Here is a 23,619-nt window from a genome sequence, read left to right on the forward strand (position 1 = left end):
ACTCCAGGGCCCAGGACAGAGCCTGGCATTCAGTCAGAAGGGGGGATGGGGGGATGGAATCAGAGACACAGCAACTAAGGGGCTGGAGAAAGGGAGGGAAGATAAACATAACAGGGAGAGACAGAAAGAGAGAGGGGGGTGGGAGACATCCGTAAGTCATCTACTGGTTACTGGAAAAAACTTACGTTTTCAGGGTCAAACAAGTAAGATTACAAAAGTAGCATTCCTTCAATAATTTTATGTGCTTATCTGGCAAAGATTTTCCTCCCATTACTAATCATACCCGCACAGACACTGTATTGTGGTGGCTGTCACCCTTTCCACTAGTAATAGTTTACCACTTATTCCCTGGGTCGCAGAGAACTCCTACAGTCTTTACCCATTTTGCAATTCACGTTTAGTAGTGTAACTACTACTTAGTTGATTTCTTTAAAACATAAGTATTCTCAAAAAGTGGACCTTCCCAACTTATTCTCCTCTGATAATGAGTATTTATTCACACCTGTGTTCTTCACAGAGCTGCATCCCACTGGAAGCTGTCGGAGCAGGTTTGCTCTGCCTGAAAGGGAGGAACTCAAAGGTGCCCTCTCCCTAAGGAGCCCAGCCCTGGACTGAGGGGAAAGTCCAGTGCACAAGTGGAGCTCCACCGTGACACTGGTTAAGAGGCACTGAATTTGCTTCAGTCTAGATGCTGCATACTCATCTGTTAAGGCTGCCCCAACAGTTCACCACACACCAGTGACTAAAACAACAGAAATCCAATGTCTCACAGTTCTGAAGGCTGGAAACCCAGGATCAAGGTGTGGCAGGGTTAGTTCCTTCAGAGACCTTTCTCCTTGGATTGCAGAGGACAGCTGTCTTCTCGTCGTGCCTTCACGTGGTCTTTCTGTTTTTTGCACATCCCTGATCTCTTTGTATTTTCAAACTTCCTCTTATAAGGACACCAGTCATACTGCATTAGGAACCAAGAAGCTAATAGCCTCGTTTTAACATATTCACTTCTTTAAAGACCTCATCTCCAAATACCATCACCTTCTGAGGGACTGGGGGAGGGAGGTGTTGGTTTAGACAGGGATTTAATTTGGCCTGTAATGCTGTACACAGTTGATAATTCAGGAACACCATCTCCCCTGGTGAGGGATTCCATCTTGGGCAGGACCTGGGACAAGTATGCACTGCCTTCCTCTCTGGTTTCCCAGGATGCAGTGACTTGGGAATGGAAAGGACCAGTGAGACAAGTGTCAGATGTGGATGTCACCCTCCCATGTTCTCTCTTCTTTAACTTCTGGCCTCCGGAAATTCACATAAGAGATTTCTGTGTCTACTTAAGGATGAAAACCGGTGACCACTGGGCTGACTAGACAAGGGGAACTCTGTATGGCTCACAGAAGCTAAGGACTAGAGATCTTCCAAACTGGTCCTGACATAAAGTCCACTTCTAAATACAAAGTTTTGGCTTTTTTTTTTTCCTTTTTTCCTGCAAGGATAGGACTAATAATTGGACCTTTTCCAATATCCTGACAAGTAGCTTCACATCCTGGAGTCCTAGTAAAATGAATCATCATCATACTACTTGGGGGAAAAAATTTCAGAAAATCATTGCACATCATGCATTTCTACTTAACACCTCGAAATTACAAACCCTTATGATAGATCATAAAGCTTTCCTGTGCACAGAATCTTAAGTCACTAAATGTTTTCCTTGCCTTAGTGTAACAATACATTTATAACATTAAATAATCTAGAACGTCCCTAACATATTTTAATTTTAGAAAAAGAAAATGAAGCATAGCACCAAATACGCCCAACCACACAGAACAGTAAATAGTGCATTGATGATCTAGTTGATGAATCAAAGATTCCACAAAGACCCCTAAGCCAGAATATCAACAGCCTAGAAAAACAAATTGCACTGTGTGCTAATCACAGTGAAGTGTTCTTTTTGTTCAAAAATGATTTCAAGGTCAGCCAACCCAACTGTTCTCTAAGTACTTGTGGAAAGGTTATGTAATTTGAGTGCTGATGGAATACCTGTGAATGAGATCATTTTATATGAAGTTGCTTTCGTCTCAGCCTTTTCCATCAAACTGCTATCAAAGGTTCATTTCATTCCAATTTAGAAAACACTAACTAGGATGGAGACTACCACAGAAGAGTTCCTCTAACGTAACAGTTGGGCCAAGGGAATGTCAGATTTCCATGACTTCTATCAGACTGCTGTGTCCCTACCCCATGGGAAAACAACGGCAGGGATAATATCTTATGAACCAGAATCTTAATTAAGTCAATGGCATAGTTAGGTTGTGGAATAATCGACAGTACTCAGATGTTTGTAACAGCTCTGAATCATGATCTTCCTGTAGTTCAGGAAGCCAGCTCAGGAAGAGGCAGCATCTGGTCCCAGAAGTAGAAATTCGTGGCCAGTTTCCCAGGGCTTCTTCCTCCATAACTGGTCACTTCAGTGTCCCACTAACATCTAGGGGAAAGGACATTCTGTCTTTCCATATGACTTCCTGTTGAAATCTGTAGAAATGTACAGGTAAATCAAAGGCAATACTGGATTCACAACACTAAGCCAGCACAATTTCTGCACAATAGGACCCAGAGGACGGGAGAAATGACCTAAATGTCTGCTCCTTACTTCCCAGGGAGGGCAGACCTTCAATACTCCAGAAAAACATGTCTACCTTTTTCCTTAAAATTTCCTACAAGACCTTTATATAGAGTCTATGGTCTCTGAAATTTTCTAGCTTCCTAAGATCTAACTGAAATTCTTGCTAATACAACTGAAATGTATTCTTAGGCAATATGTCTTTGAAAGTTCTTTCTTCAGAGAGGAAGCAGAATTGTGATGGATGTAGCTGGACTGGCCATAGGCATGGTTGGGACTTAGGGATATGTACAGAGGATTCATTCTACTCTTCTGTCTACTTCTATACATGTTCAAAATTCTCCATAATAAAGTTTTATTTTTTAAGTATGATCTTTGTAATAAAGTCAGAACTGCTAATGATACTGACCTTGACAAGTGTCTATAATACATGCAGGCAAGATGATCTACGGTTTCCTACCCGATAATGCTTTACTGATACATCTTTATATATAGAAAAATAAACCCAATGATAATTTAACCCAATATATCCAGGTGCCTCCAGACACTCAAGTGTCCAGCCTAAGATAAAATATCTATAGATAACTAAAAGAGCTATAGGGGTGGGGTGTCTTCTATCCACACAGCTGTTCCATCACCCTACTGTGAAGTCCACGAGTCAGCAAGTCCCACCCCACACATCCTTCATTCAACAAATGTTTACTAAGCATCTTCCATAGGGCAGACTAAGCATCTGCTATATTCTGGGAATCTAGAAGATCCCACACTCACAGTTTACATTCTCGTGGAGGGAGACAGACAATAAGGTAAATAAATATACAGTACCTCAGACAGTGATAAGCAATGTGGGAAAATTAAACAGTAGATGGGAAAGCTTCATTATTTTATATAAAGTGACCAGGGAATACATTTCTGATATGACAATTAACCCAAGAAATGATGGTGATTTGGCCCAGGTGGTTATAAAAAGTTGATACTTAAATGGCACTTACTACATGCCAGGCACTATTTCATACTCACCCAAACCCACAACAAGCCTTTGAGGTAGGGACTATTATTAGCCCTGTTTTATTGCTTTTTTTTAAGATTTTGTATTTATTTATTCATAGAGATGCAGAGAGAGAGAGAGGCAGAGACACAGGCAGAGGGAGAAACAGGCTCCATGCAGAGAGCCTGAACATGGGACTCGATCCAGGGTCTCCAGGATCATGCCCTGGGCTGCAGACGGAGCTAAACCACTGCACCACCGGGGATGCCCTATTAGCTCTGTTTTAAAATCAAGAAACTGGGCAGCCCAGGTGGCTCAGCGGTTTAGCGCATAATGGAATTTATATATATAATAATATATATATATAATATATGTACATATATAAAGTTGTTCTATTGTGTGTTAACTGAAAGAAGGGGTCCAGGAGAAAACACGGGTGACAGAGAAGGATGTCCCTGATGACTAAGCCCTGAAAGGAAGCCAGGGCTAGAAAAGGATGGGATGTAAGGCATAAATTAGGAAGGTAGTCTTAAAGAGTTGAGAAAAAAAGAGAAAGTGACACTTGTCTACAACTCCGCATAGGTTTCTCAATACCTATCTGTGAATCTTAAAAATATACACAAAATACCTGCCAATGAGCATTATTCTTGGGATCTGCAGCACTTAGCAAATTCTAACAAGGGTTCATTCCTCCACAAAAGCATACAAATTCATGTTTGAAGAACTTTTCATGTTTACAAGTTTATGATTACATTGTCTAAAAGTCAGAAATATTTTCATCACCTTTAAACAGTACAACTTCATCTCATAGGTAGAAACTAAAACTAATTTTTAAAAAAATTTTATTTGAGAGAGAGCAAGCATGGGGGGGGGGGGGGCGGGGAAGGGCAGAGGGAGAAGGAGAAGCAGATTTCCCAGAGAGCAGGGAGCCTGATGTAGGGCTGGATTCCAGGACCCCAAGATCATGACCTGAGCATAAGGCAGACACTTAACTGACTGAGCCACCCAGGTGCCCCTAAACTGTTTTTCTTATAAAATTTTTAAAACAGTTAAACATGAATGTGGGTTTTGAGCCTCTTTATAGAAGTCTTCACTTTAGCTTCCTAATTTTCAGTAAGTAATTATCTTTAGTACTTTAAGAATCAACTATACGACAACTACATTTAAATTTCATCTCCAGGGCACTTGGGTGGCTCAGTCAGCTGAATGACCGACTCTTGATTTTGGCTCAGGTCATGACCTCAGAGTCATGGGATGTAGCTCTGTGTCAGGCTCATGCTCAATGCAGAGTCTGCCTGGGATTCACTCTCCCTGTCCCTTTAGCCCTCCCCTCACTGGCAAGCTCTCTCAAATAAATAAAATCTTTTAAAAAAAATTCATGTCTGTACTTTCAGATAGTAAATAGAAATAAATAGGGGGGCCTGGTTGGCTCAGTCGGTTGAGTGACTGACTTGATTTTTGTGCAAGTCATGGTCTTGGGGTGGTGGGATCGAGCCCCATGTCCAGCTCTGCACTCAGTGTGGAGACTGCTTAAGATTCTCTCTCTCTCTCCCTCTGCCCCTCCCGCTTGTGCTCTCTCAAATAAATAAATTTTAAAAGACCGATCCAGAGGAGAAATGATCGGGACTAGCCTCTGTGTGTACATGTATGCATCACCCAAATGAAAGTGTTCTGAGGGGAGGAAGCAGTGTACTTGGTGAATGGGTGGGGCACAGGGGGTACCTGGCTGTGAAGGGCCCTCTTACTGCAATCAGGTCTGCCACTGACTGGCAACACAGGTTCAAACTTGCTATTGAACTTCTCTGGGCCTCAGTGCCTTTACCTGTGAGCCAGGACGCTAGCTTTAAAACTCTACACGAGGATTTATAATTCCAAAATTTTATGAGTCTACCAAGTACCTGTACAGTTAATACCAGAAATCAGATCTTTTACTAAAGTACTTTTTATTTTTCTTAAGAAAATGAAGTTAAACGACAGATTTCTGGGTTGCACCCAGGTAGCAGGCCTCAGTGGAGTGTTCCCAGGGGACTATTTTGGTAAGTTTGTTACTCTTCTATGCCTCACTAGCAATCAGTGTCCTAGTGTTGCGTTTTAATAATAGTCTGAAGCCAAAGTCAAGTGGGGCTCTGCACTGTGTGACTGGCAGGCTAGATCCTTGGAAAGTAACCGTTACGGCTGACACAGAGAACAGTCCTCACAGGCACGCTGCCAGGTGGAACCAGGAAGAGGAATTTCTTTCCTTGTGAAAGGAGCACAGGCTGAATTTATCGGGGGTTTGGAGAAGAAATTGCAATGTGAAAAATACTTAAAAAGACTTTCAACTTAAATTCAGTGGCTCATCTGAGAGGCAACCAACCAAAAGACCACAAGGCTCTGGTTTTGCAATAAAAATGCTGAACTACAAAATTTCACAATTGCAAACTGGTTAAAGTAGCTACTGTAAATGTGCAAAATGATTGCACACTCATTCTCCTCGGCCTTCGAATAAGTCCACGATGTCTTTGAGATTTACTTCCTATAATTAAAGGTTGCAATGTCATCATGTCAAACTCCTGGGCAGTAAAGCAAACAAGGAAAAAAAGATGTTTTCAGGATGGACTCTGAACATGGGCCTTAAGGAGGAAAAAAATCATAAACTCTAAAAAAATCAAATAATAGTGTTTTCACTTTGGATAAAAGCAACTTCCCTCTCAAAAAATCACTATCATAAATGCTTGTAACTCAATGTTTTTCTCCCATCCAAGCCATACAGATGTTGCCAAAAACAACAGTCCTAAATTATCTGTACTAGCTTGTGAGCCCAGGATGTTCTTAATCAAATTGGACTGATTATACAATCATTACAATGTAGCTGTTTCAGAGATTAAATGGTGTACTTTCTTTAGCTCATCATAAGACTATTTTGTACATACCAATACATCCACAGCAAATATACAAAAATATATCAACTGGCTAAAAAAAAAAAGTACTTGTTGAAAAATATGAAATAGGCTACAAATCCCAGACTATTTTAAAATAAACTAGCTTAGAAAAATAAACTTTTTGAGAGCAAGACATTAATGACATGATATTATCCTGGAAAGAAACAGCCCTGAAAGTTACTGAATAGGTCACGAATCCAGGGCTCTCACACACTAGCGTGCATGTCTCACCTGGGGAATCAGGAATGCCACTGGGTTACTAATGCCTGCTCTAGCTTAATTTCCTTGCTAAATCTGAGCTCCAGTGGGCAAAACCCTGGGCAGTCCACGGATGGCACGTTTACACCATGAGGCTCTCAGCTCATAACACTGGCAGCTGACTGTCAGGTTATCAGCTCAAAGTTTTTGCCGATTATTTATATAGGATATTTATAAAATATAAAGAAGTTGTTATTTATACTGACTTTCAGAGAAAGAGCCGAAATTTAAAAAAGGGGCGGGGGGCTTTAGAGCTGTGACTGTTCTGCCCTGCAGTGTTTAAATTCCTTTGTGGTTGGGGATCCTGGGTGGCTCAGCAGTTTAGCTCCTCCTGCCTTCAGCCCAGGCGTGATCCTGGGGTGCCGGAATCAGGTCCTGCATCAGGCTCCCTGCGTGGAGCCTGCTTCTCCCTCTGCCTCTCTCTCTCTCTCTCTGTCTCTCATGAATAAATAAATAAAATCTTAAAATAAAATTCCTTTGTGGTTATTGCATACCTACTTTTCACAGGAAGATTCCTCAGAATGATATCCACATACCATGGTCAGGAGTATAAGTCTCTCCAGAATTCAAGTGTTGACATTAATTTTTATTTCATTTTTTTAAAGATTTTATTTATTTATTCATGAGAAACAGAGAGAGAGAGAGAAAGAGGCAGAGAGACAGGTAGAGGGAGAAGCAGGCTCCACGCAGGGAGCCCGACGTGCGACTAGATCTCGGGTCTCCAGAATCACACCCTGGGCTGCAGGCGGCGCTAAACCACTGAGCCACCAGGGCTGCCCGACATTAATTTTTTTTTTCCGACATTAATTTTTAAAATTTAAATTGTTCTTCCTTCCTTGAGTCTCACTAGTTACCCAAGTCAACGGATTTCCCCCAAGTAATTGATTTTATCTTATCTCTAGTAGAAGATAAAATATTTATGTTGTGGGGGCAGAGAAATCACCAAAAATGTATTATAAAGGCAGATTCCCAGGCCAACCTCCAGAATTGATTCAGTTGGTTTGTGGTCCAAAAATCTGCATTTCTACAAATACCTCAGTGATCTTCATGCAAGTGTACCATTTTATAAAAACATCTTCACTTTTTCCTGAAACATTTACAGCTCAATGGGTACCATGGCATTTATAGCAAAGCAAGGGAGTGGCCGAGCTAGTAGGAAGCACACAGGTGAACAAGATTCATCATAAATTAAAAATTGTTGATGCTGGGTGATGGGTATGTTAAGATCATTTACTTTTGAAAATGTTTGAAATTACCCAAAACAAAAAGTGAAAAAAAAAATGAAGAGCTCTGTAAAATGATCAAAACAAGTCCAAAGCTCCCTGTAAACTTTTACCAATTAAAAAATTACCAATTAAAGGCGTTACCTACAATTCAACAACTGCCAAAGCTGACAGACCCCCTAAAATAATCCTAATTAAATTCTTAAGCCTAAGAGGTTTCCCTCATATTCTCAGAGATTAGGCTGCTTTTTGAGAGAATAAATCACATCTATTTTTCAAATACCTATTGCTCTAAAAATAAAAATAACATCCTGCCAACATCATTCTATCACAAACATGGGATGTAGAGTACTTATGGCAATGCTTATAGTTGGTTAATAGGTAGTCAAGTGACAGAAAACATCGCCAGGGCCTTGCTAAGTCATTTGCTCCTAAGGTCCTTCGTCCTTCCAAAATCTCTTTTACTCTCTCTCTTCTTCCCAACACATAGGATTAGGTATAAGAAGCAGAGGATCAAAACCCCATTATACATGCCCCAGTAGCAGTGAATAAATCCAGGGCCCACATCTTGGTTTCTAATGCCATTCTCCAAAAAAAGAAACCAGCCTGGAGAAATGGCTCATTCTAGGGCTGGACAGGGAAAAATATAAGATGAGCCTATAGCTTCTTCAGTGCCAGAAAGAAAGAACACGAAAAAAAATTTTTTTTAAAGGTGGGAGTGGGGGGTGATGGTACCAGAGCCAAGTGAAGGAGCTCCAGTGGCCAAAGCTGGTACACTCTGAGCAGGAAAATAAATAAGATGATACTGGATTATAACCCCAAATGTAAAATCAATATCTGTGTGTCCACTCTAATATAAATAATTGAGTAAGAAAATTAATGAGGAAGATGAGTTAAATCTCCCATACCAAAGAATACCATATAAAATATATAGGTACTTGGCCAGGAAGTGGAGCATAACTCACCACCTCTTAAATGTGGGCTATATATACCATGGAGGAGGGAAGAAAAAGAAACTTTACAGTAAAGAAAGCTGCCAAACCAGTCATGTTGAAAGCATGTACTCCTGACATGATGTGATTAGACTGGCACTTTGCCTCTGTGGTCTTCCTTCCAGAAACACAGGACCCCAGCCTAATCAATGAGAAGAACATCAAACTCCTCAAGAACTGCCAAGATCATTTAAAAAAGGGGAACACAGCAAAGGAGCCTAAGGGGATGTGCCAACTAAATCCAATGTAGTATCCTGGAACAGAAAAAGGACACTAAGGAAACGCTAAAGAAATATGAATGAAGGGATGCCTGGGTGGCTCAGCAGCTGAGTGTCTGCTTTCAGGTCAGGGCATGATCCTGGTGTCCCAGGATTGGGTCCCACATCGGGCTTCCTGCATGGAGCCTTGCTTCTCCCTCTGCCTGTGTCTCTGCCTCTCTCTCTCTGTGTCTCTCATGAATAAATAAAATATTTTTAAAAATATGAATGAAGTATGGACTTCAGTTAATAATAATGTATTAATTAGGGATCCCTGGGTGGCACAGGGGTTTGGTGCCTGCCTTTGGCCCAGGGCGCGATCCTGGAGACCCGGGATCGAATCCCATGTCGGGCTCCCGGTGTATGGAGCCTGCTTCTCCCTCTGCCTATGTCTCTGCCTCTCTCTCTCTCTGTGTGTGACTATCATTAAAAAAAAATAAAATAAAATAAATAAAAAAATAATGTATTAATTAGTATTGGCTCCTTACCACACAAATGTAAGGTGTTAAGAGGGAAAATTGGGTAATGGATATGCAGGAACTCTTTGTACTATCTTTGCAATTTTTCTGTAAATCTAAAAGTGCCCTAAAAGAGAAGGTTTATTATTAAAAATAAGACAACTAGGGCAGCTGGGGGGGGGGGGGGGGGGCGGCTCAGCGGTTTAGCGCCGCCTTCAGCCCGGGGCGTGATCCTGGAGACCCGGGATCGCATCCCACGTCAGGCTCCCTGCATGGAGCCTTGCTTCTCTGCCTGTGTCTCTGCCTCCTCTCTGTGTCTCTCATGATAAATAAATAAAATCTTTAAGTCAATCAATCAATCAAGACAACTATAAAGCCCAGGCAATGGCCTATGGCTGGATAAAAAAGCGAAGTTTGCAAGAGAATGAGAGGCTCCAAACTTATATCCTCTCCTTTTAGCTCACACACTCTCTGGAGTACTGGTCTGTGAACTTCGTTCTCTGGTACCATCCTCACCCCACAAACTTTGCCTGAGTGTCCACACCTGTGAGATATCATGCAAACACCAGAAATAGCAAGGATATAGGACACAGTCCTTGTAGTCCGGTGAAGGGACGAGGCTTAAAGAAACCAGTGGTATTTGCTAAATGCAAATGGTAGACTGGTACAGCCAATCCAAACCTTTTCTAATCAGAGTCCATCAGTAAATTTTCTTTGCATTCCTTCCATTTCATGCACACTGATTTACAAAGCATAAGGTTAGTGTGCCAGTATATTCTGTACCTTAAAAAGTCATATAAGTGAAAATGTTTAAAGAACGGAATGAAAATAAATAAAAACTGAGGCTCCAATGTTTTCATCCCACACCTTACAGAACCTCTTGTTCTACATGCAAACACTCTAGTAGGAGTTCATTGGGGGAGGGGATCTCTAGGATCTGGGCAAGAAGAAAGGTCTTGGTAGGGAGGCTGGGGCTGCAAAGAGGTGAAAAGAACAGAAAGAAACTGACAACAGCACATATGTGTTGGAAGAGCCAGACAACACATGGAGACTATATGGAGAGCTGAAGATAATTTACAAATAAGAAGCAAATTAATTTCGCTCTTAAAGTGCCACAAAGGTGGAGAGGGGAGGCAGGGACCCCAGATGCCCTATAGCAGAAATCTGGTTGCATCAATTGGGCCTGACCAATGCTTCCCAAATTACATTCAGATGCCAGAGGCCAGGGTCTACCCTAGCCCGCCATGGCACATAGTCTCGGTGTGCCTATCTGACTTGATGATAATTGAGGCCTTATAAACAAACACATATGATAAAACGCAAAATCTGCCAAACTGTCAAAAATAAAAGGTGTGCCATCACCATCCTCCAAGCCCCAGGAGGGTAGAAGAGTACAGAGTCACTCTTTTGTAGTGGGGGAAGAGCAGCAGAGCACTGGCTTAGCCCCAGATGGGCCAGGGAGAATGAGAGGTGCTCCCCATGCTATGGTTTCGGGTACCTGAGGCATTTGGCAACAACAATTCTCATTTTTCCCATTTGAATCACAATAAAGTCAAATGAAATCTGGAACCTCCGCATTGTGCTAACCTTTGGGGAAAAAAACACTTTTTTTTTTTTTTTTAATACTGAGGTTATTTTTCTGATATGCCTGTTCTTTGTGGCAAATAACTGTAATGCCAAGGCACCGTTCCAAATTAGTCACTTGCTAACAATTTAAAAATACTTCACTCCAATATTTTGCTCTGAATCACTGATTTTACCATATTTCTTCAGCTTTCTCTTACATTGTCTTCATATGAAGCTTTACAGAAAAGTTGAAAATCAAATCCAGAAACGACCCTAGATAGCAGTCTGTTTTAGACCAGGGGCATCTGTACACCTTTTCCTCTTTCTAATATTCCTTTCCTCATGCCTGAGTAATAAACAAACCTCTTAAGGGGCGCCTGGCTGGCTCAGTCAGGGGAGATTGCGCCTCTTGATCTTAATCTTAATGTGGGTTTGAGCCACACATTGAGTGTGGAAATTACTTAAATAGACTTAAAAATAATAATAAAATAAAATAAATAAACCTTTAAAGAAGAGTAAGGCACAGCTAGAAGACTACAAAAATATATAGCTTTAAAAGAAAGAGAGGAAGCAATTCAGTCATATTCATACCTCCAAATGATACTTTCTAAGGTCCCAGTTTAGCAGGCTGTTTTCAGGGATGCTTTATTCAAGTACAGTTTTTGTTTGAGATCAACTAGACCTACATTGCTTGTAGTTCCTTTAAGTACATTAAAACCAGAAAATGTTCACATGCAAGAGCTTTAATAATCTTGACATTTAAAAACAGGTTTATTACATAAAAGTGGACTAATCCAGATCATCCTAAAAATTTCTAGCACAATTCCTCAACATTATGAATTTCAAGAAGTAACAATACCAGCCTATGCATTATCCTTAAATAAGCCAGATTTCTCTGGGAAGGATCTCCTCTTCACCCATCATATAGCAAGTTATTTTAAGTAACAAAGGTTTTTAAATCCAGTAAATTCTAGGCATGCCATGATAAGCAGCTACCTTTGAGTTCCTTCTATGAACTATACCACTTACCATTAGTCAATTCCATGGTAACCCACCAATTTTACAAGGAAATCCGAAGCAATGAAGAAGCCTAACATAGCAGGCATGGCATACATGACACGACCTCCTCACCTTCCCACAACCCTTAGGGAAAATATCACCATTCTTTTTCTGAGCTGAGTTCTGTGAAGCTTGAAGAGGTCAAGTAACTGGCCCAAGGTCTCAATACTATTGAAGTGGCAAGGGGTGGCCTCCCCCACAGACAGACTCCAAAGTCCAAGCTCTGTCCAGAACACTCACTCCTGTGACTGGTTCACAACTTTCATTCTTAACGGGACTGAAAGGTTGGCTTCTTTTGATACATACACCTACAAGGATTTTTTTGAGGACTCATTTGTTGCAGAACCCTGGCCACCCCTTACAATAAATTTCATTTTCATTACAAAGTCTTTTTTATGATATATACAGCTGCTATTCAAGTGATACAGCAAGCCCAAGGACTCTAAATTTTAGGAGAATTGCATGAAGAGTCAGCACATTGATATCAGCAAAAGTGTAGGGATTTGATAACTTCAGTGCTGATCAGCAACAAGACTTTTGTACAGACTTCCTATTACTGTGCAAATGAACATATTTAGTTAACCCCAAAACACTACCGACTAAGAGCAACCACAACATTGCTGACCGAAATCAAATTTCAGGCCTTACAGCCAGAAATCCTGAAATCATCTGCATGGGAAGTCTGTTAAAAATCATTTTTATTTCCCAGAAGCTATTGAAATAAACACAAAAATTCACACTTTTAGAAAGCACTTCCTTTACTGCAGAATCTTTTTCAAGATCCAAGTCTGTTTGTTTAACCTAAAACCAGAGCCCCGGTTTCACAAGCTGCTGTTTAATAAGTAGCTGAGTCCCACCGGCTTCACAGACTTCCGTGAGCTCCTTTATCTGGAACTGCTAAAAAGCTTCCTCTGTCCTCGGTGACCTAATATGCCACAGAACAATAGAAGTGGGTTTCCTTGTCTAACCACTATCCTAATATTAATAACAAACTGTGGACCTAAAGGAATGCCTTCACAAATACAAACAGAAGATCTTTCTTTATGATCTGAATCCTAAGAATCATATAAAAGGTACATAAATGTTTTCTAAGAGAAGAATGATCTCATAACTATGACCTGGAGAAAATAATTTCTCAACTGTAACCTTAGTTTAGTAACTTAACTGTGTGTGAAAACAGTGGACTTTCTCCCTTTATGTAAGCTTCCTAGTGAGGACCAACAAGATCTCCATCTACCTAACAAAGGCCATTGCAGAAATATACATTCTCAGGAAGAGGCCCCCAAAGAGGGCATTAACAACCCCCAGAGCAATAAAGAGAGGTCCAAAATAAAGTTCAAGCAAGAAATGCCTTCCTTGTACACCTGAAACTAATATAACACTGTATGTTACCGAACAGGAATTAAAATTAAAACCTGAAAGAAAGAAAGAAAGAAAGAAAGAAAGAAAGAAAGAAAGAAAGAAAGGCCTTCTTGCCTGATAGACAAAGGCAATCCACATATTTACAAAGCTTAATTATGACCGAATATGTAAGTATCCTTTTCAACTTCCGAACCTAGAAATGAATTTTGGCTTAATTTTAGTTAACTGCCTCATTTCTTTCCCCATGCAAATGGACTGGCAAAGAATAAAATCCAAGTATTTTTTCCAACCTATTTTTGATAAGCCATGCTTTCTCCAAGGCACTGGAGAAACCAGTTTAAAATTTAAGTAGAAAGAATAATGCCAAGGAGATAAAAAAAATACTATGTGATGCATCTGTCCTTAATTTGAAAATGGCCAGTCCCTCAGATAATCAAAGGCTCGAGAGTTACTATGTTTTCAACATTTAACTGCTCTTTTACCTAGCATCTATGTTCAAGAGGGGTTCCTCCTTCTTAACCAGTGAGATCACTTCCCAGGATTAGCTCAAATGTTTCTTTATTCTCCTTGGCCTAATACATCTTCATCAAGAATCCATCTCCATAACCAGGATTAATCGTCTCTTTTGGATGGTAATACAAACCCCCAAATCTATGTGTGATTGTGCATCTTTTCCACAGAATTTAACCTTAGGTACCTATCATTCATATGCCACATGTCTAATCACATACGTTCTAAGCAACAGAATATGAAGAGAAGATCTGCAAAAGCAGCTATACATCACCAAATATTTGTCTTATTAATGCCAAAATTTGGTATTTCTATTTACAGATTAATTTTCTTGATTATTTATGTTTTACAATGCTCCGGAAAACCCTCGGATTTTATGATTCACAACTCCATAAAATAGTGAAAGAATGGAATAAAAATCATGTCAAGAGGTTTATAGGCAGACACATTTCCATAGGTTTTCACATAGAATCCGTTTTTCAAAAAATATAAAAATTTAAGTGCAAAGTCATCTGGAAACTTCTTGAATCCCTTCACTGAAGACTCTTTATCCACTATCTTACTCTAGTGCTAATTTTCAATTTTACCATATAGTTTCCTTCAATATCAACATCAACATCTTTCCATACAGTCTTTTACAACTTCCCGAGTACTTTCTGTTACTGCAAACCCTCCTAATAATATTCACTTTCCTTATCTACCAGATCAGAAAACAGAATTCACCTAACAAATATTTGATCTAAGGCAGTGGCAATAACTTAGATGTTACATGGTACAATGATAACAGTTAAAACTCAACTAACAGCACTCAAAGACATAATCTGGTGTAGCTCTGAAACAATCACATATAACTTTCATTGTAGATGTGTTTGTCTTTACTGGGTAAGACACCTTCCACATTGTGTACCCAGTGAATTTCATTTAAAAATAATTCTTAACGTCAAGAGTATGCCTAAACACTTACAAGTCTTGAAGTGAGAAGTGGAAAAATCACACAACTAGGGGAATCTAAGACCTGGGTATTAGATGTGGCTCCACCTACAATTTAGCTGTGTCACCTTGGGTAGGTCATTTGACCCTCAGGACCTCAGTATCTTCAACTGCAAAACAAAGACATCAGACTCAATTTTCTTTAAGGTCTCTTCCAATTCTAAAATTTCATGACTCTATGAAGTTTCAGTCTCTCCTTATTAAAGATAAGCACTAGATTTTAACCCAGATTTTTTTTTAAGCAAAAAAAAAAAAAAAAAAAGACCCAACTAAGGACGCATTCCTAAGGTAAAGTTTTATCTAGGAAAATAAACCACAACTGAAAACGATGTCGAAAAAAATGGGGAGAAAAAAAATCACAGACTGACGTAGCTAAAATAGAAACTTCAATCACCCTTGGGCCATTCTGTCAATAGTTATTCAAAGGCTGCTACTCTAATCACTGGCTTCCTAAAATAGAAAATATTTACAGACTTGTTTCCTTCCCATCCCCAGAGATTCAATCCGAATAAAAAGCACAGCGTCTAAAATCAATTTACAACTTCAGAACAAGTTGCAGGGAGCGAAGAAAAACTCCGCACATCTCACCAAGTCATTTGCATTTAAGGAGGATTAGGGCTAACAAACGGTTCTTATTATAAGAGGTGAGAAACGCACAGGAGGCAGGTGACATCTGAAATGGAAGCAGAATTGCCAGAAAGGGATGTAGGCTGAGGACCTTCGGGCAACAGGTTCAGGGCTGGTACCGCAGCCTACATGGGGAGGGGTCGACGCTGCCATGCCACCCGGCTCGCCGTCCTCCTCGGCCCCAACCGCATCGCCTCGCCCCCGCTTCGGCCCTGGAGAGGCTGCCCGCTCCCCCACCCCACGCCCCTGCGGCAGAAACCTCCCTAATCGCTCGCGTCCCCGGGCCTCCCGCCCCGGCAGGCCCTCCGATTTCTCGGCGCCGACGCTGGACCGGGCCCGCCCCGCCTCCTCCCCCGCCACCCCCGTCGCAGTGGCCCCGCAGCCTGGGTTCCCGCAGCCCGGTCCCTGCAGCTGGCCTGCTCACCTGCACCTGTTTGCGGAAGTGGCGCGGCCCCGGCACTGCCGGCGGCCAGGAGCAACAGCAGCGGCAGCAATGCCGGCGGCCCCGGCATCTCGCCACGGCGCGGCCCCGGGGCCGGCTCTCGGGTCGCCTTCCGTCGGTCTGTCCGTCAGTCGGTCCTGCCTGCCTCAGCGGCACCCGCGCCGGCTGCTCCAGAGCACAGGTCGCTTCGGCCAAACCTCAACCTGGCTCCTGGTCCGCACCCGCCGCTCGGACCACAGAAACACCATCCTTCCCGCCCGCCCGCCTATGCCGCCGCCGCCACCCCTCAACAGCAGCAACGGCAGCAGCCCTGCGGAGCCGCGGGCCAGAGCAGACGCGATCCTACCGCCATGATGGGCTGCGTCATGTGACGTAGGGCGGGGGCGGGATGCCGTGACGAACAGCCCAGCCAGCCAATCGTCAGTTCCACACCGGCCGGAGAGGCCCCGCCCACCACCCTGAAAGAGGGAGGGTGGCCGCCGGTGCGCCCCCTGCAGACGGAGGAGTGCGTGGGCAGCAGGTAATGCAGACAATTATTTTAATTTTTAAAATACAGGGAAGTACAAAGGAGACAATAAAAAGCATTCCGAATCCACCCGAATTTTTTTCCAATATTTTAAAATGAGCAGAAATAGGCCTATTTTGTCTTCCTTTTTTTACCTGTCATAGACATTTTAGGCCATTCTTAAGTTGACCTACACATCCTATCAGCCATCAAGGATACTTGGGCTTTCATTTCGATTCAACAGGAATAGAATGGCTCTCCCCTCACACCTACTGACTCGGCTCCTGAACTCAGGATGGTCCCTTTGCCAAGAGTGCCCTTCCTCTCTTGGCCATCTGGCACACTCCACTGTCAAGAGTCACCTAAAGGATGACGTCATCTAAGAAGGCCCCGCCCAGCCAGGAGAAATGATTGACGTCTCCTCGTGCCCCACCCCGGCCCTAGACAGGCTGCTATCCCAGCTGCCCTATTTCATTGTTCCTGGAACTGTAGGCTCCCTGAGGACAGAACTGTGCCCATGTCAGTGGGAGTATCCCCGGGGGCTGGCACAGGGCCTGGTTCCGAGTAGTTGTTTCCTAAAGGAATAGTCCCTGGTCCTGGGGCTGGGCACTCCCAGGTGCCAACTTCTCCCCACCAAGAGACAAGGTCCAGCCAATAGGTAAGGAGAGACCATAGTCCTGCAGAAAATGTAGAGAAAGCACCTTACAGGCAGAATTAACAAAATAAAGGCCTGGAGGATGGGAAAATGCTGGACTTTTCTGGAGAATGTACTTGTACCAGTTTGTGCATGAGGAACTGATTTGAATCTTATCAGATGGAGCTCTATAAACTGCCAGCGGGGGAGCCCAGTTCTCCAAACTCCTCAAATGTCCATTCTAAATGTCAGCTCTCTGCAGTGCTAAACCGGCATTAGACACACAGACGATGCCCTAGGGAATATTTGTGGAATGATTAAGGCAAGCCAATAAACACCTAAGTAAACAAGTAGGTGGAATGTGAAACACTGAGTTGAAGTGTCCCTGCCTGTCTGCTGATCTCTGTTTGGGAAAGGGGAGGTAGGCAAAGTTCTGGAGAAGAGATACAATCACCCTGTTGTGCTTCGACTTCTATCAGGAAGCTCCAGACTTTGAGTTTGAGGAAGCCAGGGAATGCTCATGCTGTGTGTCAGGAGAAGTCACTATGCTTTTTTGCAGCAATGCTGGCCCAAGCAAGGCCCTGCCTCGTAATCCTTGTGGTTGTTAATCATAATTAAAGTGCACCCCAACAGCAAAATGTCAGACCGCAATCCCAAAGCAGATTTCATTATTATTTGAACAAAAGAAAAAGTTTTTAAAAATACTTTTTTTCCCACTTCACAGAGCAGGAGTTAAGGTACACATTCCTCAGAGCTCATCTAATGGAAACGTTTACCCTATCATCCACCTCACCACTCATACCTTTGCCAGTGCTTCTTTTGAAGATTTCCAGTTAGAGAATTTACAAAGCAATTGAAAACCTGTTTGCTTTGTTTGGTTTCAACCTAGGAATCAGAAAACAGCCTCTGGCACAATTTGGGATTAAATCCCTAAACTTGGAACAATATCTTGCAGTGTGTTCCTACAGCTGTTCTCACCTGTGCTCAGCCTTTTCCAATTTTTCTTCCATACCAAGTCATCACTTGGACAATCCTACTGGCCTTGCTGGTCCTGCCAGCAAGCTCTCACTGAGGGCTAAATGCTGAGGGATATGGAGTCAGTTTAGTACTGGATATATGTGCATCTCTGGAGGTCTGGCGTCCAGCAGATACTCTAAACGTTTGCAGGGCTGAGCTGGGTGCATCCATGAGTCTTCTGTCAGTGGTGTACTGGAACTAGCTGATATGGGCTCATGAGAGCCAATTGTTAAATCTTCAGGAACTTTGCATGCCAGTTGTTAGACACAGCCATTGTTAAAAATTAAATTGTATACACTGACAAATAAATTATATTAAAAACAAAGGTAACACAGTGCCTGAGAGGCTCAATCGTTTAAGCGGCAGCTCAGGTCATGATCTCAGGGTCCTGGGATTGAGCCCCGAGTCAGGATCCATGCTCAGCAAAGAGTCTGCTTGAGGATTCTCTCTCTCCTTCTTCCTGTGCCCCTTTCTGCTCTCTAAAATAATTAAATAAATCTTTAAAAAACCCAAAACAACAACAACAACAACAAACAAAAGTAATAGGAGAAGCACTTCCAGAATGAAAAGCTATGAGAACACTGGCAAAAACATTCAAAATCAACTTCTTCAAACTCTAGAAATTAGCCAAAGGTTTGCAACAACACAAGGAGTATTTATTAAATAAAAATGGCTGAACTCAGTAAAAACTTTGAGCTTTGTGGCATTTTAATTTGTTGTATTTCCATTCTTCTCCCCCCCACTTCCATGGTAGTCTTAAAAAGCAACAGCCTCAAAACCACAGTAACTGTGAAAATGAGCAGCCTACCAGCTGCAGGAGGAAACAGGTTTGAGGCTTGCCCAAAAGCTGTATCCCCAGAGAACTGACAGTGTTTCACCCATCAGGCAGCATCTAAAATGGTGCCTAAAAAGGCACCATTCTCAGGACTTGTCTTTATTTGACATGACTCAGAACTCCCTTAGTGCAAACAACCCTTTTCCCAGTTTGTTGAAAATAATCGGTGGTATTTGTTTAACAATGCAGCTTCCTGAACCAGTAATACCTGTTGGCTGATCAAAAACTTAAAAGAAAAAATTAGGGAATGAAGTATCAATGGGGGCTTTGAAAAGCTCCAACAAATTCCTGGAAATCTAGAAAGCTGTGTGTATGTGCAAGGTTGTGCACAGGCCCAGGAAAGACACGAGAAGGCCTAAATTACTCATTCCTGGCTGATCTTGAGGCTCCGCGCAAGCTAGAAGTGAAGGCTAGGACAGGATTTTAAGCAGCAAAACATTGCAGGCATGCCATAACACACATACAGAGACTCTTAGGAAAATTTAGGAGACATACTGATTCAAGACATTTAAGAAAATCTTCGTATAATCATTAACTACATACAAGCTTTAAGCTAGCTGAACAGAGACTTCAGTGGCCACATGTAATAAAAAACACAGACTTTACAGAATTAGCCCAGGAAAGTAATTAAACAAACAAATGGTGACAGCAGCAGTTCTTGCAACAACAAACAGCAACCACAAAACAAATTCTGGGGACAAGAGATACTAGGGAAAGGTGGTTTCCAGAGTTGCCATAGTGAGATTTTAAATGTCCAGTTTAAAAAAAAAAAAAAAAACAATTGGAAGACACAAAAATAAACAGGAAAGTATGCTCCACAAACAGAATAAAAAAACAGTAAGGAAAAACTTTCCATGAAGAAGCTGAGAAGGTGGACTTAATAGATAAAATTTAAATAAATAGAAACCTAGTAAAAATTAATTTAAAAATAAATAAATAAACTATTACAAATATGTTCAAGGAGCTAATGGGAACCATGTCTAAATAATTAAAGGTTGATTGAAAGACATGAAAGAAGATCTCACTAAATGGAAGACATCCCATGTTCATGGATCTGAAGATTTAATATCGTTAAGAAGGCAATATTCCCCAAATGATTTGCAGATTCAATGCCATCCCCATCAAATTCCAGCTGGCTTCTTTCCAGAAACTGAGAAGCTGATACTAATACTCATATTAGAATTCAAGGGGCCCAGAATAGTTAAAACAATCTTGAAAAAAAGAACAAAGTTGGAGGACTGACCTTTCCTGATTACAAAGCTAGAATAAACAATGTGATATTAGCATAAGAATAGACATATAGAACAAATAATATAACTGAGGGTCTATAAATAAACCTAAATATTTGTAGTCAATTGATATTCAAGAAGGTACCAATACAACTCAATGGGAAATATTAGTTTCTCAATAAATGGTGCTGAAGCAATTCATATGAAAAGCATGAAGACAAACCCCCCTCATGCCATATGCAAAAATTAACTCAAAATGGATCAGAGACCTACATATAAGAATTAAAACCATAAAACTTGGGGCACCTACGTGGCTCAGTGGTTGAGCATTTGCCTTTGGCTCAGGTCGTGATCCCAGGGTCCTGGGATCAAGTCCTACATTGGGCTCCCTGCAGGGAGCCTGCTTCTCCCTCTGCCTACGTCTCTGCCTCTCTCTGTGTCTCTCATGAAAAAATAAAATCTTAAAAAAAAAAAACACAAAACCCTCAAAAGGAAACATTGGTATAAATCTTCATGTTTTCGGTGATGGTTTCATAGCTATAAACACCAATAGCACAAGTAACAACAACAAAATGATAAATTGGGCTTCATCAAAATTAAAAACTTTTGTGCTTCAGGATCCCTGGGTGGCTCAGCAGTTTAGCACCTGTCTTTGGCCCAGGACATGGTTCTGGAGTCCTGGGATTGAGTCCCATTTCGGGCTCCCTGCATAGAGCCTGCTTCTCCCTCTGCCTTTCTCCCTCTCTCTCTCTCTCATTAATAAATAAAATCTTTAAAAAAAATTTTTTTAAAAAGAGGATGAAAAACTTTTGTGCTTCAAAGAACACCCTCAAGGAAGTGAAAGGACAATTTACAGAATAGAAGGAAGTATTTGTGAAGCATATATCTGATAAGGTACCTGTATTTAAAGAACATATATTTTAATATTAAATATTATATATTTATTATATTTATATATTAAATATTAAATATATTTTTATATTTTTATATTTATATATATTAAAGAATATATATCTTTTATATATATATAAAACCCTTACAATTTGATGATGAAAAAAGAAATAATCCAATTAAAAGTAGGTAAAAGATAGGAGTAGACATTGCTCCCAAGACATACAATAAAGAAATGAAAAGATGCTCAAAATCATGTGGCATCAGGGAAATGCAAATGAACACCACTTCACACATTAGATGGCTCTAATCAAAAAGACAGATAATCATGAGTGCTAGTGATAATACACAGAAATTGGAAACTCCTACATTGCTTATGGGAATATAAAATGGTGCAGCCACTTTGAAAAATAGTCTGACAGTTCCTCAAAACGTTAAACACAGAGTTATCATACGATCTAATATTCATGCTCCTAGATATAGATCTAATATAAGTGAAGACATATGTTCACAAAAAGCCTTGTTGATCAATGTTCACAGCAGCACTGTTCACAATAGCCACCTTTTAGCTATTGTGAATAACCCTAATGTCCATCAACTGATGAATGGATCAATAGAATATGGTATGTCTTTGTAATGGAATATTATTCAGCAATAAAGGATGGAAGTACTGGGGCACCTGGGTGGCCCAGTTAGTTAAGTGTCTGACTGTTGATCTCAGCTCATGTCTTGATCTCAGGGTCGTGAGTTCAAGCCCTGTGGTGGGCTCCATGCTGGGTCAGGAGCCTACTTAAAAGAAAGAAAGAAAGAATGAATGAATGAATGAATGAATAAATAAATAAATAAATAAATAAATAAATAAATAAATAAAATAAAGGAGGGAAGTACCAAAACAGCTACAACATGGATGAATGTTGAAAACATGATGCTAAGTGAAAGAGGGTGGTCATAAAAGGTCATATATTGCATTACTCCATTTTAATGAAATATCCAGAATAAACAAATCCATAGAGACAGAAATTAGGTTAGTGTTTGCCTAGGGCTGAAGGGTGGTGGGAAGAAATTGAGAGTGACCACTATCAAGTCTCATGATTTTACTATATTTTACTGTTATCTATGCTTTGAGCTTATTTACATATATTATAGTTGTATAATGGAAATACTATATTGTATGTATTATTGTGCACCTCTTCTCAACTCCAACTTCAGGGATATCATGTCTTTAGCTTGAAATAAACCAAGGTGTAAGTATTTAAACCATAGAAACTGGCAAATGATACTAATCAGGGCTGTTTGCCTCCCAGAGAGCCACTTGTTACACACATTAGTGGTCTTGCCACTGGGTACCCTTTACAGGGTCTTTATGATTGCCTCTTGCTGCCTTGAATACCTTTTGTAATTGCATTACTTTACTCCAGCCTTAGGCGAGTAAGGAGACCATGCAGATAGTAGATTGGACTCTGCCTAGTTCTCTGCCAATCAACAAAGATCACATACCTCATCCCTGACTGTCCTTGTAAATGCCTTTGTAGGAAGTCCTCACTTTTCATTGCCTTCTAGATCCTCTGTCCAAAGCTGTCTGAGTTAAGGACAGTTTACCAGCTGTGTTTGCCTTTCAGAGCCCTGAGCCATCTCCCACTTTGGGGGAGGGGGGTGCATCCAATGTTGTAAATCAATTAATCAATCAAAATAAGACACTTAACTGACTGAGCCATCCAGGTGCCACCCAGACATCTCCTTTAAACAGAACTATACAACCTATAGCTCTCTGTGATGGGCATAAATGCTTGTTTCCATTTTACAGATGAGTAACCTGAAAAACAGAGGTCAAATACTTTGGCCAAGGTCATGTGGCAGAAGCAGGATCCTAACCTAGCCAGCCTGGCTCCAGAGTCCTTGCTAAGCCCCAAAATCAAAACTGAATAATGTCAAAAGCATACATAGAAGGCCTTTTCTGAATCCCAAGTGTGGGCCAAATTATGGAGGTGTGCCTCTTGGGTGAGAGACCCTGGTGGGGAAAGAAATGGGGGTGGGGGAAGAGTTGGAGGTGGAGAAGCAAATCCTATCCTGAAAGCAGTAGTTGCTTAATAAAATAAATCTCTCCAATGAGAAAGACAGTATCTCCTCCTGGGATGAACATTTGCATTTTTTTTCTCTTTAGCCTGCCCAGCAGCTGAATCCCTTCCCATGTTGAGAAATGAGAAAGTCCCATAATATGAATTTTGGTAGGTGGAAGATCACCTC

At 41.2% G+C, this 23,619-nt stretch overlaps 1 protein-coding gene across 1 annotated transcript in view; it reads right to left on the minus strand.

The window, feature by feature from the left end:
- The window catches only part of LMTK2 (lemur tyrosine kinase 2), an 80,267-nt gene extending 63,613 nt beyond the window's left edge, over positions 1 to 16,654 (minus strand). Inside the window, exon 1 of the mRNA XM_025986245.2 lies at positions 16,247 to 16,654. Coding sequence (XP_025842030.1) covers positions 16,247 to 16,334 — 88 coding nt within the window. The 5' untranslated portion in view covers positions 16,335 to 16,654. The remainder of the gene's footprint in view (positions 1 to 16,246) is intronic.
- Positions 16,655 to 23,619: the final 6,965 nt, after the last annotated feature.

The sequence above is a fragment of the Vulpes vulpes genome, chromosome 3, assembly GCF_048418805.1.
Source record: "Vulpes vulpes isolate BD-2025 chromosome 3, VulVul3, whole genome shotgun sequence".
Taxonomy (NCBI): Eukaryota; Metazoa; Chordata; class Mammalia; order Carnivora; family Canidae; genus Vulpes; species Vulpes vulpes.